Below are 19,278 nucleotides of genomic sequence, written 5' to 3'. Positions count from 1 at the left end.
AATCTAAAAGAACAAGGTGAACGTTTCAATAACCTCAACTCTGGAGAAAGAGCTGATGGGTCTCATGTGGATTGACTTATGTGGTTGAGCTTTTCATAGCCCAAAGCTTGACCCCCCCCCCAAATTCATTAATAATTTCTGTTCTTCCTGTTTCAGATCTTAACGTTGATCCCGAAACTGGAGAGAGAACTGATCTGGGCTGATGTGAACTGACGGGGCAGAAGGGTTAGGGTTAGTTCATGAAAACTGTTTTATTAAAAAAAAAAAAGTTTTACAAAAATATTAAATACTTTTATTCTTTTCATGTACAACTTGTTACGCAACCTTCCACAATAAAAGTCCCCTCAAGAGAAATTCAGTCTTCTTCCTCATCAGCTGCTGTCTGCTCTGCAGGCGGAGCTTCGTCCTCAGAGCTAGTTTGACGAGCTGCCGTTCGAAACAAACGCATCAGATCCCGAAACCTTCGAGAAACCTTAAAATACAAAGAAACATTGATTTGTGGCCAAAAGTGTGAGGTCACAGTGACCATTAACCTCATGTTATCAGGACAACTGACTGAAATCAGAAGAAAATTAAACTGCCATCACCAAAGGTGAGGTGCCAAACATCACCTCAGCGGGAGTTTTGTTGCCAAGCAGAGTAGAGATGGATTGGAACGTGCCCTGATTGGCTCCTTCTTGTTGACACGTTGTCAAGATGACACGGTCTGCCTCTCTGTGAAACAACAAGGTTTAAGAGAGAGGAACTAGAGGAGCAGGAGGAGGAAGAGCAAGAGAACACACTTACCTGGTCCACAGGATGACCTTTTCTCCACTTGCCGTCAGAGAAATGTTCTTGGCACAGACAGGAAGGTCGAGAGGAAGACTGGACCGAGGAGGAGCTGAGGAGGAGGAGCAGCAGGTAACTGATGTAGAAGTGGGAAGGGAGGAAGTAACACAAGACAAGGAGGTGGAAGTGGAGCAGGGAACGGATGAAGAAGTGGAGGGGGAGTTGGAGGAGTGGCAGGGGGCAGAAGAGGAGGGGGTCCAAGTTGAGGGCAGGGGGACACAGGGCTGCAGGGCCTCCTCCCTCCTGCTCCTCTTCACTGCTGGGCTCTGCTCTTTATCAATGTTCCTCCTCTCCTCCTCCTCTTCATCGTCCTCATCATCATCCAATTCTTCCTCCTCTTCCTTGTCGTCAGTCAGACGGAATGAGCCTTCCCACGACGCAGCACTTCGATCTGTGAACGTAGTCCCAGTTTTTTTTTTTTTTTTTTTTTTTAAGGATGAGCTCAGCTTTGTGAACCCAGAAGCAGCACTAGGTCACAAGACTCACCTGGCTGTGGACTGTCATCATCCCCCTTCAGGTCTAGATATTTGTCAACTTGTTCACACGAAGTCGAGCTTATCTGTGAATACAGAGGATCCAGACTCTTGATCGCTCTGGACACACCCCCTGAGGTCTGGAATTGAAATGAACAGATGAGCGAAGTCAACCCTAACCTGTCAGTGACACGCACCTGATAAAACATGGAAAACAGACCTTATTGGCATGGCATCGAGAGCATCCTTTCCTCTTGTGTCTGCGGATCTTTACATCACGGCAAAGACAAGGCCATTCTTTGTCCAACCAATCACAGTCCTGGAAACAAAAGATACTCTGACCAATGACAGCCCTGGAACCTATTTCTGGCCAATGACCGATGGCATCCATCATAATTGAAGGTTTTTTCACACCTTGTAATTTATATGGACATTCAGCTTTCTCCGTTGACGTCGGCTTGTCATCGGTTGGATTTTATGCCCCTCGTCTTCCTCTTCAAGTTCTGGGAGTGTCACTTCCTCAAAGCCACCACTGGCCCCACCCCCTGCCAACTGGCCAATACTGTCTCCACTGTCTAACATGCAACCTCCTTCCTCCGGCCACTGAGCCTCTTCAAATTGTCCAGGTCGGGCTGGAGGGGGGCGGAGCTCATCAAAAAATACCCAGAATTCAGTTTGAAGATGGGTGTGGCCTTTCAACAATGTGGCCATCTGACCTTTCAGCTGAAAATGAAAGAGAAGCCCTACAATCAACACATAGGTTGAGCTAATCACTATCTATCATCTTAACAGCAGCATATTCTGTCTGGATTAGGTGTACCTCATGAATGCAAGCTGGACTCAGGTCTGGACCCGTCTGCAGAGCTTTGATGATCTTCTGATAATGTGACGGATTATCTCCAAAACTGATCTCTAACTGTCGCAAGAAACGACGGCTGCGTTCAAATGCCTGCTGCTCCTCCCACTGCAGAGACAGTACTAGCAGTTACAGATTAGTAATACTTCACCAGTCGGTGGATAATGTGGCCACTAAGATGACAGGTGTTTTACCTCTGTGTGTGGATCAGGCACACCTGTATACACCATCTCACACTCACTCACACACACACACACACACACACACACACACACACACACACACACACACACACACACACACACCTCTCACTTGAGGCAGGTCCCATCTCACCGCAGCTCTCATCTACTGTTTAACCGTTGTGTTGAACTAACTGGAATTCCATAGAATGAATTTTACACACCAACCACTTGTTTGTTTGTATGTGTTTGTAGAAACCAGACACTCAATACACAAAATGACCACCCTGAGGAAATACACAAAGATCCCTCTCCATATTTTAAGAACTGATGAATTGAATCACAGACAGGGTCCACCTGACATTACCAGTCCACACTGCAGGGCCTGCTCCGGATGTAGGAATGCTGCAAAGTCTCGGAGGAGGTCTGCTCGATCTCCAAGGATGCATCGCAGCTTCCTGAAGAGCGACACCACTTCCTGCCCTTCTCCCACCTGTTCAAACTCATTGAGCAGAGACACAAACTGCTCCACCTGCCCAGGTACATCCTGCAGTGCCTCACGCACCTGGAGACATAGTAAGACTGGGTTAACGAGGCTCAAAACCCCCACCTCCTCGTCCAGGCAGTGCAACACAGTCCTCTCACCCTGCTCAGGTAGCTCTGAGCGAAGGCCACGTCTTTGCTCTCTCGGTGCGGGTCATTGTCCAAAAGGTTCTCGTCGAACAGCAGCAGCAGCTTGGTAGCATCTTTGCTGCGCCTCTCCTGACGACTGCGCCTTAAACCCCGAAGAGGTCGGCTCCGACCTATGACACCAAAGAGCTCAAGAAGCATGCCTGGAGACTTAAGAGACAAGACACAGAGAACCTTCTCACCTCGACCTCGTCCAGGACACTGCCCTACTCCTCTGGGCGCGCCCTCTCCTGATGGTGTCTGGTCATCACCTCCTGTCTTACTGCTCCTCCCCTCTTCTGACTCTTCCCCTTTAGGCCCCTCCTCTTCCTCCTCCTCCTCCTCCTCCTGTGAGCCAGGAGAGGTTGGAGAGTGATCCTCCTCTGAGTCCGCGTCTGCGCAGAGCCGACGCTCAGCCGCCAACCACGTCAGCTGCTTCATGGTCTCCTGAAAGGTAAGAGATCAAATGTCAGCAGCTTCTTGGTCTCTTGGAAGGTCAGTAGGTTCAAAGACTGCTTCTGGGATCAGAGGTCAGATGTCAGGTGCTTAACAGCAAATAACCAGTTGATGCTGACAGCATCAACTAACCTGGACTGATGAAGACATCATGCTTACCTGTAACTCTGGAACAGACAGTACTGACTCCTCCGATGCTGATGACATCACTTCCTCCTCATCTTCATCCTGTGTGAGGTCATCAAAATCCTCCTCGTCTTCCTCTTCACCCGGTCGGTCCTGATCCTCATCCTTATCCTTCTCTCCATCCTCCTCCTTCTCTCCTCCTCCTTCCTGCCTCTGTCCCTCCTCCTCACCCCGCTGCCCGGCCTCTCTTCCTTTATCCTCGTCTTGTCCCCCACCGGCCTCCCCCCTCCCATCACCTTCTGCACCTCCTCCCTTCCTCCCATCGTCATCATCTCCACCTGTGGTTTCTCCTCCATTTAAACTAAGTAGACACATATTGGTTTGGTCCACCTTTTCCTGGTTCACCTGTTCCTCGCCTCCAGGCCCCACCCAGCCCCGCCCCCTCTGCTTCAACGGTGGGCTCAGCATTGGAGCTGCACTTTCCTCCTTCACCTGCCTTTCCTCCTGCAGTCGTACCTCCTCTTGTGCTTCTCTGATTGGCCCATAGAGCGGATTCCTTGGAGCATGCTGGGAGATGTCAGCAGGCAAATTCATCTGGAGGAGAAAGAAGCCTGGCTGCATGACAGCAGCTGAGGGAGAGGGGAAGGGGGATGCAAAGGGGAGGACAACAGGGAGTGGGGTGTTTTGCTGGGTGTGGGGGCTAAAACGGGGGCAGCGCCAGGTCATGTCATTACACACAGACTGGGCAGGGACTGGGTGAGCAGCAGCCAGTGCAACAGCTCTAACGGCAGGAGGCGGAGCCAGCGGCAGGACTGCATGAGCAGTGGGAGAGTCAGATCGCAGAGGGACACTGGGGGGAGGCAGAGACAGGCAGGTAATTGGCTGCATGTCCGCTTGTCCATTTGCTGGTTTGTCTACCTGTCTGTCATCCGGGGCTTTGGCAAGGGGCAGCAGAGATGCATTGTGAGCTAGGGTGAAGAGACGTCTGTGGTGGGGAGGGGGTGGGCGGGACGTCTTGTTGAGCCAATAGGGGTGGAGTCTGAGGGTGCAGCCTAAGGGAAGAGTCGGGGGATAACATTTGGAGTCCAGTTGGGTTTTCTGGATGATCTGTTGACTGTTCTACAGATGAGAGCATTAGAGAGCCAGAGTCACAATCAACAACCTGTGGGTACAACACCTGCTAGTTACTAGTAACAATATTCTTGACATGACCTTCACAGAGTAGGTCTCCTGACAATATAACTCGTGATAGTTAAGTTAGTCTTCTTTGTTGGTTAGTTATTGAAAATGTTTATTTTTTGTCTCTCTCTCTATTAAAAAAAAACAAAAAAAACAATTGGATTTGTTGTGTAAATATGCTTACAGTTGCTACAGTTGCTATGGTTACCAGCAACAGTCACTGACACCTTGTTTTTAAAATAGTTGACTTCAGCCTCTATGATTAGAAACCTTTGGTACCAGATGATCTAATTATGTGATGCCAGTGAACAATGATATCACTTAGCCAGAACAATAAACTTAACAACTAACAGTAAAATGGTTTAAAATTATCAGTAACTCAATAGAATAAAATACCTGCTTAGTGTTAATGTTCTTGTTTAGGTGTCAGGTTTAGGGTAAAGTTTATAGTTGCTTTACATATGTAAAATAAAGCTGCAGCCCAAAAGACTTGTAGAGACTTCCAGATTTCAAGCTAGACCTGAATGCAGATCTTGTTTATTCTGTCTGACCTTTAGCCAGTTGGGCATGTTGAGGACATTTTTCTCCACTGCGGGGCGTTGGTCTCCTGGCTGAACTCTGCTGCAGGCAAGTGGCAGGTGGGGGACAACTCGCTGTGTCAGGAACATCTGGAAAGAGCATAACAAGAGTTTTACTTCATTGTCCGACTCGTACCTGTCCCTCCTGCACTAGACATCTGTCTGACAGAGCACACGATTACATTCACTTTACAATACATGTCAATCCAAATTTATTTATACAGCTCTATATTATCAAAGAGGTAACAACAAGGCACTCCACACAGAGCTGGTCCAGTTCAAAATCTTTTTGGAATTATTTAAAGAGACCCAGCGACAGTGAAGGGAAAAACACCTGAGACAGAAACCTCAGACAGAACCAGACTCGGGAATCTGCATTGAATGGTTAGGATGAGAGAGAGAGAAAAGGAAGGTGGGGGAACAAGAGAGTAAAAGTGTTCATTGGGATAGAGATAGAACAAGAGCAGGACGAGAGAGAATACAATAAAAAATTTAACCAAAAACATACTAATGTAAATATTGATGAATATTGAAGCCTGGTACCACTAAATGTACATTTGCAAATATTAGCAGTCAAAATTAGTTTTTTTAGCAGAAGTGACAATTGAAAATTATTACTAGTGTTAAATAATATGGTAACTATTGCAGCAGCAGTTATTCAGACAACTGTAATGTTGTATTGTACATGCATGGGTGAGAGAGAAGGGAGAAAGATTCTCAGTTACGTCCCGCAGCAGTCTAGGCCTATAGCAGCATAAAGAAAAACAGTAATTAAACTTTAAATTGATAACTGTTGTCTTTGTAATAAAGGAAGGTTTAAAGCTGCCACAGAGTGCCCCCACCAACCGATACTGGGAGTTGGTTCCACAGAAGAGGAGCCTGATAGCTCAAAGATCTGCCTCTTGATTTGCTCTTGGCAACTCAAGAGCCAGAACTAAACCTCCATCCAGAGAGCAAAGTGACCTCCTGGGACAATCAGGAACTCCGAGCTCTCTGAGATCTGATGAGTTCAATCATTCAGAGCTTCATACGTTAGGATAAGCATTTAAAATTCAGTATTCGGTATGTCACCTTGATGACGTTGTTTGGTGCTGCTCTTGGGCTGCTCATCTCTCTGATGTGTTTCTTGATGTTCCATCGATTCTTACACAACAGGTATGAGCTTATCAGCTGATCCGACTGTACGGCCCCTTCAAAGTGCTTCTGCCCGAGAACAATCAGCCTGTACAGAGGCATCATGGGAACTCTATCAGTCTGGACCATCAACTTGTGTATGTACTTGAGGTGTGACTCAAATTCTGTGTTTCTACAACGACAGTGTGTTTCCTCATACTAAGTCTTTACATTGTGTTTACTGTGCAGAAAAGTAAATGTACCCATCTTCTCCTGCAGTGTAAATGCTTCTGGGGTTTTGACTGTGCAAGGTGGGATCCAGGCTGCAGACAGGAAGTAGTTCTGGGTAGAGGAAGACAGGTCGAGTAGCGAACAGCCAGGCTAGGTCGGCAGGGAGAAGAGGAAAAGCGTGGCCTACACACAGTGAGAAAGTGAGGGAATATTTGGGTTAAAAAAAACAAACAAACAAAAAAAAAACAACCAAGGTCAAGTCTGTGTGTTCTTCCCCTTACTGTTTGTAGCAGGAGTCATCTGAGGGAGCAAGCGTCTGGTTGCAGCAGGAGCAGGAGGAGCAGGACGAGGCTCCTCCCTCTGTGTCACCTCCTGCAGGAGATCCAGTGCTCCCTGGAGATTACACACTCTGAAACTGCTGCGCTGAAACATCTGCTCCTGTCGGCTTGAGAACTGCTGCAACTCCTCCTGTGTGTGTGAATGTAAGGGAGGGGGTTGTTCACTTACTAAAGAGATGGTGTTTGTGTTGTGTACTCAATGCCAAAATGACATTTGTGTTTACTAACTGACCAGGTAATGTTTAGTGATGCAAGCTTCGTGGTTCAGGGCATCAACACGTCTACTCAGCAAGTGAACCTGAATCAGCAGCTGCACGTGCTAGAGAGAGAGAGAGAGAGAGAGAGAGAGAGTCACTTGTCAGTCAGGGTCAGATTAACCCTAAACACAGTGATCAGTCCAGCTCGGTTAGTAAAGGGAGAGCGACAACTCATATGTTCAAGTATACAATGAAATTAAGTTACGTCCATTTAAGAAAGTAAGATATTTTCTGTTGTATCTGAGGCTGGCCTTTCTGTAGGTGGGGGTGATTGACACACCTGCTGTATCTGCTGCTGCAGCTGCAGCTTCTGTTTGAGGTCTAGGTGGAAGGCATGGCCCATGTGGCATGGCAGCACTAAGACAGGTGTGGTACTGTTGGAATGTGTGCTGGTTGTGGTGTTCCTGTTGATGTCATCTCGATGCTGATTTGTTGAGTCCTGCAGGGCTCTCCTCTGTTGCAAGGCTTCGTATTGTTTTCTTACTGTCTGCCGTCTCTCAGTTAGCATGCTGGCTAACGGTGCCGCAAAGCTACAGACAGTAAAAAAGAGAACACATTGAACATGCACCCCCACCTTAAGGGGTGTGTAAAGAATAGATAATTGAGATAAGTCAAGGACTATACATTTTCTAATTTTCAATGTACATTAATATATGAGAATAGAAAGAATTTATGCCAACATGGCGATAAATGGATGTGGGCCCCAGGAGGATTCATGCTATATGTTTTACATATTACATGTTTCTGCTAGAAGAAACAGCAGCTGAGGCCAATTCTCTTCCTCCCAACCCAAACAGTCACAGCACCTCTCTGCTGCTCCGTCCCATCAGGAGGACTGACCCTGCTCTGTCCACATTTGATGCACCTGCACTGTCGTCCAATGTTTACATTTGTCTCGTGTGTGAATGTGCGAGTGTATATGTCTCCAGTGTGGTGAAGACATTAGCATCTGACTGCCTTATTGCTGCCTGATCTCCCATGAGGAATCAGGAGACAATGAACACACAGCAGGATTTTACCATAACGCCTGGGGGACATTAAATTTGGGTCCAGTCTGCGATGGGGCCCAATCTTCTTCTCGCTCCTCCTCTTCCTCTCGTCCCTCCTCCTGCTCCACCTCGTCCTCCTCCTGCAGCTGCAGAATGACCATGTCAAGAAGTTTAATGGATTAGTGAAGGTCTCTGGAATCTGACTTTAGACACCAGGGGCCTGTACCATGAAGCTGGATTTCAGTTTTTCGAGCTAGCCTCAATGTTAACCCTGGGTTTTCAGTCTCACAAGGGTGGTTTACTTTTTATCAGGGTACGTTGTCATTTCAACTTACAAAGAACTACTAACCTGCCTGGGAGCAGGTTAAATTCAGGAGAAGAGATTGACAGGTATACGAGACTGCCCACTGACCAATCAGCGCCAACCAAATGGCCTGTCCAATCCCAAAACGTCCACTGATATGAGACAGAAACGATCTGGGCCAGGAAAAACCCAAGTCCTCTTTGGCCCTCTGAGGTTAAAACTGCCAAACAAACGATCAAAAAAGTCAGAAACATAAATTTATAAGACACATAGTAAATCTCCGATGGTGAGATTTAATGTTATAATTCCGGTAATTTACATATCGACAGGGTTGGCAAATGTTCCCCAGCATTCTTTGCAGCTGTCTAACTTTAAGCTTGAATTATTGATTTATAATCTTAATGTTTTCTTAATATTATAGTTGTGAAATATGCAGCTGTTTGTGTCTTCTCCATGGTCTAATTGGATGGGTGCAGTAAACCCTGCCCCTTTTATGTGAACATACACCGATCTAGATGGAAATACTGGAGCTCAATTGACAAATTGATAACAATCTTCAACACACCATTTATCAGGATCATGGATGTCTGATTAAGTGAAGTCATATAACGAAATGAGATCCCGGACATGTAAATCCAGCTTTGTGATTCAGGCCTCGGGTCTCCTGCTGTACCACAGCTCCACACTCTGACCCCTCACCAAGTCTGAAAGCAGCCAATGTAAAGTCAAGTCCTGACTCAGTTATTATAGAAGCATACAGAGCCCCTGCTGCTGATACATTAACTGTCTGTTAATCACATACACAAACAGATAGTAAACAACAAAGACTAGAAGATGTGAAGATTGCGTGACACAGTCGGCCAAACTCACTGTGACAAACAGCTCCTCCAATAGCTCGTTCACCTCCCTCTCTGAAAGAGAAGAGTTCACACTGAGGATGTGAAGCCATCGCCATGGTAACACCAGGTTTAAGCCTGGTTTTCAGTCCAATTAAAGCAGTTCCCTGTAACCAGGTAAATCACTTTTGTTTTACATTTTTACATTTAAATTTAACATTTAAAAAAAAAAAATTGTGACACAATAAATTTAATTCACCATCCTTAAAACATGATTGAGCAATCGGCAAACATGGAACCACCCCCACACACATTAACACAAAAAAAAACTCAAGCAGTGCATCAAGCCAATGCATATTAATAGTTTTCAGCAGCGTTTTGAGTTGAGCTAAGGTTTCTTACTGGATAAGGCAGGCTATTACAATAATTGGGGGCAACAACCAAGAAGGCTCCATTGCCTTAGTTTATCAAACTGGATCTTGAGATGTCCAAGAGCAGTTTATTCGTATACCTTGGTGCTTCGAAAGGAGTGAGGACTAATTTGTAATAGTGATTCTACAGGAACGCAACAGGGACAAAAAAATCTAAATAATACAGTGATGTACGGTTGTTTGGCCTTTGACACAGAAGATGGTCCACACCGAATCAGACCTTTTCATACTCATGAACTCAAAGCAGTTTATTTGGTCATGGAGTGATGTGTACTAGAACTCGTGCAGTGTTCATGTTGTACCTCTAGTACGAATACTTGTACAGAGTTTCCATCACACATACATAAAAACTAGTGGAACAACCATCAGGGCAATTAAAGGTTCATTAACTTGCGAAAGCACTTTTCCACACATGGGCTGGAAGAGCCAGGAATTGTACCACAGATATTCTAAGTAGTGGATTACGAGCGTGTACAGAGGTGACACCTACTGGTGATCTGCACAGCCCGGTCGGTCCTGTAGTCTTCTACGTCAGGTTCATCCATGTCATCCAGAAAGTTGTATTCGGGGTCATCGTCATCCTCCGCCTCCTCTGGCAAAAATCAATATTCAGAGATGTAAACAAAACAAACCGAACGGCACTTCCTGAAGCTCCTGTTGTATCTGTACCTTTCACCCTTGCTGGGGATCATGTTTACATCACTGCTGCCTGAAGCTGGAGCTAATAAATACCTGAGACTACCACAGACTCATATGACCCAGGTCTGAAGGAACTTTGCAATCCTTTCCACTAGGAAAGGTTACCAGGTTTCATAAGTGTATGGAAGTGGTCTTTTTTCAGTGCTGAGTCAGCAGGAAGTGAAAATGTTTGATAACAGGTAGGTGAAACGAGGCAGACTTTTTCTCTGACATTATCAATGCCAGTCTAACATCTGACCTTCGTTGTCAGGGGCCATGAGCCCCTGAAGCCACTTCACCCAATGACGGTCCTCTTCCCACTTTTTGGCAGTCAGGTCATACATGTCAGCTGTGATATCAGGGGCCAGAAGCTCCGCCTCCAGCTGACCCAGAGGAACATTAACCAGACGAAGTTTGGAGCGTGTGCGATATGCAAGACAACCCTCTTCATCAACATCATTATCAGCAGCAGGTTTTCTGTCCAGAGACTGAAAGACACATATGTACAGAGACACAGGTGGAATCAGACAAGTTCAGGCAGAAGAGCGGAATCTGACAGGTACAGTAAGTGACAGGTACAGAGAGAGACAGACATGTAGACAGAGACATTTGAAGGCAGTCAGACATGTACAGAAAAACAGACTGAGATACCTGGTCAAAGGTGTAGGTGGGGCTATAGTCTAACTCCTCCTCCACAGCATTGAGTCTCTCTAGAAAGGAAGAGTCAGCTGAGGGGGCAGTCATCACATGTTCACTCAGAGGTCCGGGAGGTCTCTAAATAAAGAGGTCAACCAGTTGGAGTCAGAGTTGAGTTCAGTGCATATGGTGGGTTCCAAGTTCAGGTATCAATCCCAAACCGACCCCTCCCTTCTCCCACTCCTTTACCAAGTGTTACTCCAATTCAAGTTTCCCTCTCAGCATTGGAGCACACATCTAATGAAGGTTAGGGTATAAACAGATTCTGATGCCAATGCCCTTTACACTCTACCGGCACCAGGAAGTAGCCGTCACCATGGATTGATAGGCACCCTGCATTAATGGCTTTTGCTATTGTAGACATAGTTCTGACAAGTTCTGGTTTGATCATTGTGACTGATAAAGAACAGACCAAGTGCCTGAATTAGATTAAATTTGGGGCTGGAAAGAACAAATAAAAAAAAAAAAAGAAAACTTTGAGACAAAGTGATATTCCTTTCTTTTGTTTATATAAATATATATATAAACATACCGTATATATACCGTATTTTCCGCACTATAAGGCGCACTGCATTATAAGGCGCTACAGTAGAGGCTGGGGTTACGTTACGTTACGTTATGCGTTAATGTCCATATTCACAATATGACCAACCTTGTTCAACTGTAAGCATACAAAAGAAACACGTAAAGCTCACTTTATCAGTTCATTCCTCATCTACCAATCCCTCGAATTCTTCTTCTTCAGTGTCCGAATTGAACAGCTGGGCGAATGCGGCATCCAACACGCCCGGCTCCGTCTCATCAAAGTCATTCATCGAGTCAGTGTCGCTGTTGTTGTCTGGCAGTTCAGTGACAATTCCTGCCTTCCTGAAAGCTCGGACCACAGTTGAGACTGATATATCAGGCCAGGCATTTACGATCCACTGGCAGATATATATATGGATCAATATCAATATTGATCCATATATAAGGCGCACCGGATTATAAGGCGCATGGTCAGCTTTTGAAAAAATTGAAGGCTCTTAGGTGCGCCTTATAGTGCGGAAAATACGGTATATATCGGAATATATATATATATATATATATATATATACACATATATATACATATATATACACACACATATATATACATATATATATATATAGTTATATATAGTTAAAATCTCTCTCTCTCTCTCTGGTCAGAGCGAATTTAACTTAAAACTTAAAACTATACTTATAGTTATACTAGCTTGTATTTTTGAATTTTGTTAAAGTGTAAGTGGGTCTAAGTTGTTTGCTTAGTGTTTGTGTTTATTTGTTTGGTGTCTTTGTGTGTTTTGTGGGGAGTTTTCCGGCCGGTGGCATCCCTGCAGCATGGCGGGGAACGCCGCCGAGTTCTCCTGGCTGTCACAGAAGCACAGCGTTAAGGTGCCCGGCTGTCCGCACACCGTGGAGGAGGTGGCCCTGGCTGTGGGGGGGGAGGTCGGCTATGACAGCGTCAAGTCAGCCTCCAGAATGAAAGGGAGCCGTAGTCCTGTTCCTAGATGAGGTTCGGAAGGTGGAGCAGGTGGTGGAGAAGGGAATCACGGTGGGGGGAGCGTTTACTCCGGTGCAGCCGCTGGAGACCCCCACCTAGAGGGTAATTATTAATAACATTTCCCCCCTTCATCAAAAACGAAGACCTGGCCAAAACCCTGTCCCGGTACGGGCGGATGGTCGGGCCCATTATAATGGTGCCGCTGGGCTGTAAGTCCCCGAAGCTGCAGCATGTGGTCTGTCACAGGAGACAGGTCCACATGGTTCTGAAGGACACGGAGTCCCCCCTGAACCTGACCCTGACCTTCAGGGTGGACGGGTTCGGATACATGGTGTTTGTTACATCTGATGCCATGAAATGTTTTGGATGTGGGGCAGAGGGACACCTGGTGCGGGCCTGCCCCGAGGCCAGGGTACCGGCTGGCGGTCCGGGCTCCGGTCCGCCGGCTGCTGCGCGGGCTGGCGGTCCGGTTTCGGGCCCGCTGGCTGCGGCTGGCAGTCCGGCCTCTGAATTACCGACAGGGGGGACCGGTGCTCCGGGGCCAGAGCCTCCGATGGCTGGAGAGGGCGGCCTGAATCAGGGTCCGCCGGTGGATGCGGCCGGAGACAGGGAGACAGAGGAGGGAACAGGTGAGTCGGACTCACCTGTTTAGGTAACATCAATAGCAGAAAATGTTAATGGACAGACAGGGAAAGGCCAGGAGGTGATGGAGGTGATGGAGGAAAATGTGTCTGGATTGTTGGAGGAGAGTGGAGGGAAAGAGGAGGACTGTCAGGCGATCTGCAACATTCCTGATATTTTAATGGAGGACGGCGCTGAGGACTCAGGCCTCTCTCTGAAAACTGGAAAAAGGAAAAAACAGGGGAGCAAAGATGATGGAACGGATTTTAAAACTAGAAAAATCCTGCTGACTCCCTACGATGAGGAGAAGGACAGCGACCTGACTGCTTCCCAAAAGGAAAAATACACAGTCTATTCATTTGAGAGGGTAAAGACTTTTTTAATGGAGACCAAAGGTCAGAGGGCAGTGAAGCTGGAGGAGGAGTTGACCTGAGCCACAAGAGATCCAACAGTGCCGGGGTGGGGGTCCTGCTCTCCAGAACTTTTAGTCCTCGCTCCGTGGAGGTAGAGCATATTTTATCAGGACACATTTTAAAAGTCATGGCTTTGTACGAAAATGTAAAAATGGCTTTTATCTGTATTTATGCTCCGGTTTTAAGCACAGAGAGGATGGAGTTTTTAGATGTTTTATGTAAAACCTTGAGTGACTGTGCTGATGAATATTTATTCCTGGGGGGTGATTTTAACTGCACTGAAGACGACAGGTCAGACAGGAATCACCTGGAGCCTCATCCTGCTTCCTCTGCTCAGCTCAAACGCCTGATGGAAACCCACGAGCTGAAGGATGTGTGGAGAGGTTTTAACATGAGGGACAAACAGTTCACCTGGACTCATTTTAAAGACAACTCTGTCTCTCTGGCCAGGTTGGACCGCTTTTACTGTTTTAAGCACCATTTTAGTATTTTTTAAAGCTGTCACATTGTTCCTGTCGGCCTGTCTGATCACTCTCTGGTTCACTGTTTTTATATCCAGAACGTAAAGACCCTCAGCGCCTACTGGCATTTTAACACAGCTCTGTTATCAGACGGCTCTTTTAGAGAAGCTTTTAGGGTTTTATAGTCCTCACACAGAGAGAGGAAGGTCACGTTCTCCTCAGTGCAGCAGTGGTGGGAGTGGGGAAAGACTCTGACTAAACAGTTCTGTCAACAGTATACTCACAACGTCACCAAGCACATCATCAGATCCCTTCAGGACCTGGAGACCGAGGTACAGACGTTACTGGGCTGTACAGGAGACCAAGGGTGTGTTGAAGCCCTAAGAAGTAAAAAGGCTGCTTTAGCCAACCTGCTGGGTGTAACAGCACAGGGAGCTCTGGTCCGGTCACGCTTCAGGAACGCCTCCCTGATGGACACCCCGTCACAGTTCTTCGGCCTGGAGAGCAGGAACGGCCAGAGGAAGATCATCCACTCCCTGCGCTCCGACAACGGTTCCCCAGTGGAGGAGGCTCGGGAGATCAGGAGGTTCGCCACACAGTTCTACCAGGAGCTGTACCAGAAGGAGCCACAGGTGACAGCAGCATCCAACACCATGCTGGAGGCCCCGCTGACTGTAGAGGAGCTGAACGCAGCCCTCATGAGCCTCGCCAGCAGAAAGCTCCTGGAATCGACGGTCTCCCAGTGGACTTCTATAAGGCCTTCTTGTCTGTGCTGGGACCAGACATGCTGGAGGTGTTCCAGGAGAGCCTGTGGACACTGGTCTTATTTCCATAGACCAGGAGAAGGCTTTTGACCGGGTCGAACACCAGTACCTGTGGCAGACGCTCGGTGCTTTTGGGTTCGGCCCAGGTTTCATAGCCGGGATCCAGGTGCTGTACCGTGACGCTGCCAGCATACTGAAAATCTACGGTGGTCTGGCTGCACCTTTCTCAGTCCAAAGGGGGGTGAGGCAGGGGTGTCCTCTGTCAGGGATGCTGTACTCCCTGGCCACAGAGCCCCTGCTACACAGGCTGAGGGGGGGGCTGGGGGGAGTGGCCTTCCCTGGATGTCCCGCAGCAGTTAAGCTTTCGGCGTACGCTGACGACCTGATCGTGGTTTTAAATACACAGAAGGACATTTGTGTTTTAGAGGAGAACGTGGCCCTTTTTAACAAACTGTCTTCAGCCAGAGTGAACTGGAAAAAGAGCGAAGCTGTGGCAGGAAAAAAAAAATCTCTAAATGAGCTAGTTTTACCAGGGGGGCTGTGTTGGAGGACGGGAGGGTTAAAGTACCTGGGGGTGTTTTTAGGTGATGAACTGTTTTTAAAAAAGAACTGGGACAGAGCCTTGGAGCCCACACAGGGCAGACTTAGGCGGTGGGGGTGGCTCCTGCCCGGCATGTCGTACAGAGGAAGGACACTAGTGGTTAACAATCTGGTGTCCTCTTTGTGGCATAAGCTGGCCTGCGTCGACCCCCCCGAACCTGCTCTCCAGGATCCAAGCAGCACTGGTGAACTTCTTTTGGGACAAGCTGCACTGGCTCCCACAAGCACTCCTGTTCCTCCCCAAGGAGGAGGTGGGGCAGGGGCTGGTACACCTGGCCAGCAGGTGTGCTGCCTTCAGGCTCCAGTTCACACAGAGACTGCTGTACGGGCCGAAGGACTTGGTGTGGAGGCCCCTGGCTCAGTTGGTCCTGCAGCGTGTCGGGGGCCCAGGACTGAAGGACTCCGTGTTTTTAATGGATTTTAAGACGGTGAGGATTCACACCCTGCCTGAGTTTTACAGAGGACTGTTCACCGTCTGGAGGCTGCTGCAGACCCGGACAGCTCGGCACACCTCCCTGTTCTGGCTGCTAAAGGAGCCGCTGGTCCACGGAGGATGCCTGCCCCCCCCAGCTGGGCAGAAGCAGCAGTCAGCCAGGTGTTCAGCAGCGCAGGGATTTTAACTCTGGGTGACATGATCACCCTCACCGGGCCACAGCTGAGGGACGCAGCATGCCTGGCAGCCGCTTTGGGACGGAGGCCGGAGCGGATCCTGGGCAGGCTGCTGGAACACTGGAGGGGCTCTCTGACTCCACATGAGCTTCTCCTGCTAACGGACCACAGCGCTGGCGTGACCACACCATGTCCTGAAGACCCCTTCCCCCCCATTATTGCCCGCCCTGGATGGTCTGCTGGGGGTCAAAGTTCAAGTAGCCGGTTGGAAGTGAACCTGGGTGAGGCTGATGGTAAAATCCTGTCAGCGCTGATGGTGGAGTGTCTAAACAAAAAGAAGCTGCAGAGAGCCGACTCCCCCTGGAGAGCTCACCTGGGCCTCGGTGAGGAGGTCCGGCCTGAGTGGAGGAGCCTCTACAAACCTCCACTCACCAAAAAGGTGGCCGACCTCCAATGGAGACTCCTCCACAGGATCCTAGAGAACGCCTTCATCTCCATCCTTGACCCGTCAACCTCCAACAAGTGCCCCTTCTGTGGTGCCTTAGAAACGGTCTTCCACTGTTTCTCCCAGTGTCCTCGGCTCGGCCCCCTGTTCTCCCAGCTGGACACACTACTCAGGAAAGGAGGAGAGGTGTTCTCCCTCCAGACCTTCATCCTGGGCTTCAGATACAGGAGGGCCACCAAACACAGGAGCCAGATGATAAACTTCATCCTGGGACAGGCTAAACTGGCTATCTACGTCTCCAGGAAGAGGAAGATGGAGGACAATGTGGACACTGACCTGGTCCTCCTGTTCAGCAGGATGGTTAAAGCCAGAGTGATGGTTGATTTTAAATATTACAGAGAGATGCAGGACCTGAACCAGTTCAGGGAGATCTGCTCGGTGCAGGAGGACCAGCTACTCTTTTCCCAAAGTGTGTGTGTGTGTGTGTGTGTGTGTGTGTGTGTGTGTCTCTCTCTCTCTCTCTCTCTAATTTTATAGAGTTTGGTCTAGACCTGCTCTATATGTAAAGTGCCTTGATGTAACTTTGCTATGATTTGGCGGTATACAAATAAATCTGATTTGATGTAGACTCTCTATCTGAGGTTTAACAGTCCAATTCCACCATATTTAAGTTTGAGACAGGCCTTAATATGGGAGTGGTCTAGTTGCACCTAGAGGGATCTAAGGTTATCTTACCTGTAGTGGACCATCAGTCCACTGGTCTGCTGGTAGTCTGGACCGAGAGTTATGATGGATCCTCAGTGGTGAAGCCAAACTGTCAGCATCACTAAGAAAGGTCTGTACACACACAGAAAAAAAAAAACACAAAGACACACACACCTTGAATACCTTGAATCAATTGAAATTCTGCTATTTTTTGCAACTGACACATCTGAAAAGAATCAAACTAAATTCAAGGGAGAAGGAATACATGAGAAATATTAAGAAACATTGAAGAAGACTGAAGAACACCTGAGGAAGACCTGAGGGTCACCCACCTCCTCCGCTGTGTCTTCCTCCTCCTCCTCCTCATCTGGACAATACTCTTCATCTGATGAGTCTTCATCATCCTCAAGATCGATGTCCACAAACTGAGGAGGCTGTGAGGGAGACAGACAGCCAGTTAGAGAGTTATGGCAGAGAGACAGAGAGAACGGTAGAGAGAGACAGGCAGATTTTACCTTCACTGTATTCACTGCTGACAGACTCCAGTTGATTGGCTGTAACCAGAAAAACATATACAGACATGTAGAGATAGTTGCTAAGCAGGCTTTTTTATTGCCACAAAATTTCATAGAGAATTATGGGAGGTGGAGTTCACCTGTCCCTGCTGGACAGCCTGTTTTAGTCGGGACCGAGTCATCTTAGGCTCCTGATGGAAAAAACAAAGATATTAAAACAAACAGACTGGCAGACAGAGGGGGAGTCAGACAGGGATCTGACAGCAGACCTGAATCCAGGACAAATAAACATGAAGACTCACAAACATGGGCAGGTCCTGAGTGTCTCTGATGGCAGCTTTCATCATGGCCACAACGTGCTCATGGGTAATAACCTCCTGACGCAGGACACAAAGTCAGGTCAGGGTTAGTGTGGACACACATGTACTGTGTTCTGCGTTAATACACTTGGCGTGCGTGTGTGTGTATGCTCACATGCAGGATTGTGCGCACATTGCTGGTTGTCAGGTTGTGTTGTTTAGACTTCCTGTCCAGATCAACGTCTAGTCGTCCAAGTTCATCCTCACTTGAGTCTTTTGTCTCCATGGCAACCATATCATCCACCATTATCACCCCTCCAACGGAGACCGAAGAATCCTGTGTCACGGGTGAACATCCGGTCTGTCTGAGCGTCTGTCCGTCTATCTTCTGATATTTAAACCGCACGGGACAATTTTCTTCTGCTGGATGTTGTCTGTCAGTCCACTGGAACGCAGTGAGGAGGATAATCAATACTTCACCACCAGCTGACTCAGATTAACTGAGCCCGGTTAGGACGAGCGGCTGTGGAGTTAACCCCCCATAAAACAGCAATAGATTCATGTCTTCACAGAAGTTTGTTTAACATTGAGCCTCCTTTAGCTAGCAGCTAACGTTAGCCAGGTTAATGCGGCCTGGGCCACTGAGCAGGCACAGTAGTTATTCCGCTCTGTGTGTGTCCGTGGTTCGGAAAGACTGATTAATAGAATCAGAACCATCAAATATCAGAAAACTCACCGTGAGGTTGATGTCAGCGGCCATCACTCAACCCGGACGTTATCTCTATCTCTGTTAGCTCTGCTCGCTCCGTTAGCTTCGTCAGCCCTGTTCCGCCAACAATGGTAACACATCCGATCCGAATCCTTCACAATAAAAGCGAAGAGTCCTTCCACGGTCAAATATGAAAGAGTCCCAGGTGAAATAACTTCTGGACAATTGTGTCAAATCTTTATATATTATATATAAAACGAATCTTACGAATGTAATGAAATACTGAAACAAAATCAGACAGTTTGAACAGCTCTTCTTCTCAGGTTCATTCTCTCATCCATCCATTTTATCAAGCTCATTTATTCCACAATCAGTTATCTACTTTTCTAAAAGTTAGAT

General features: G+C 47.6%; 1 protein-coding gene across 2 annotated transcripts; it reads right to left on the bottom strand.

Moving 5' to 3' along the window:
* Nucleotides 1–221: 221 nt before the first annotated feature.
* Nucleotides 222–19,032, bottom strand: gon4lb (gon-4 like b). Of its 2 annotated transcripts, XM_029503810.1 has the most exons (29): nt 18,907–19,032; nt 18,346–18,615; nt 18,174–18,248; nt 18,012–18,062; nt 17,872–17,910; nt 17,689–17,790; nt 17,387–17,488; nt 11,173–11,295; nt 10,781–11,009; nt 10,334–10,435; nt 9,447–9,487; nt 8,303–8,418; nt 7,564–7,813; nt 7,259–7,345; nt 6,970–7,156; nt 6,721–6,871; nt 6,416–6,566; nt 5,318–5,434; nt 3,621–4,706; nt 3,209–3,452; nt 2,982–3,139; nt 2,704–2,901; nt 2,122–2,265; nt 1,716–2,024; nt 1,522–1,620; nt 1,315–1,441; nt 787–1,219; nt 612–714; nt 223–472 (listed from the first exon to the last, which is right to left on the bottom strand). In XM_029503810.1, the coding sequence occupies exons 1-29, from the start codon at nt 18,928–18,930 to the stop codon at nt 356–358; spliced, it is 5,235 nt and encodes a 1,744-aa protein (XP_029359670.1). In that variant the 5' UTR covers nt 18,931–19,032; the 3' UTR covers nt 223–355. The 2 variants fall into 2 exon arrangements, with proteins under 2 accessions (XP_029359669.1, XP_029359670.1); XM_029503809.1 differs by having other exon boundaries at nt 222–472; nt 2,982–3,452.
* Nucleotides 19,033–19,278: the final 246 nt, after the last annotated feature.

The sequence above is a fragment of the Echeneis naucrates genome, chromosome 6, assembly GCF_900963305.1.
Source record: "Echeneis naucrates chromosome 6, fEcheNa1.1, whole genome shotgun sequence".
In the NCBI taxonomy this organism is placed as follows: domain Eukaryota; kingdom Metazoa; phylum Chordata; class Actinopteri; order Carangiformes; family Echeneidae; genus Echeneis; species Echeneis naucrates.
This window is presented reverse-complemented; position numbering and strand designations above follow the sequence as displayed.

Bases quoted from the DNA above. Each gene is read 5' to 3' on its own strand.
- gon4lb (XM_029503809.1), bottom strand. From the start codon at position 18,930: ATGGCCGCTGACATCAACCTCACG. The intron at 11,010-11,172 runs GTATCTCAGTCT...TGTGTCTTTCAG, and splicing joins CCACCTACACCTTTGACCAG to TCTCTGGACAGAAAACCTGC. The intron at 6,567-6,720 runs GTACATTTACTT...GCCTCTGTACAG, and splicing joins TACACTGCAGGAGAAGATGG to GCTGATTGTTCTCGGGCAGA.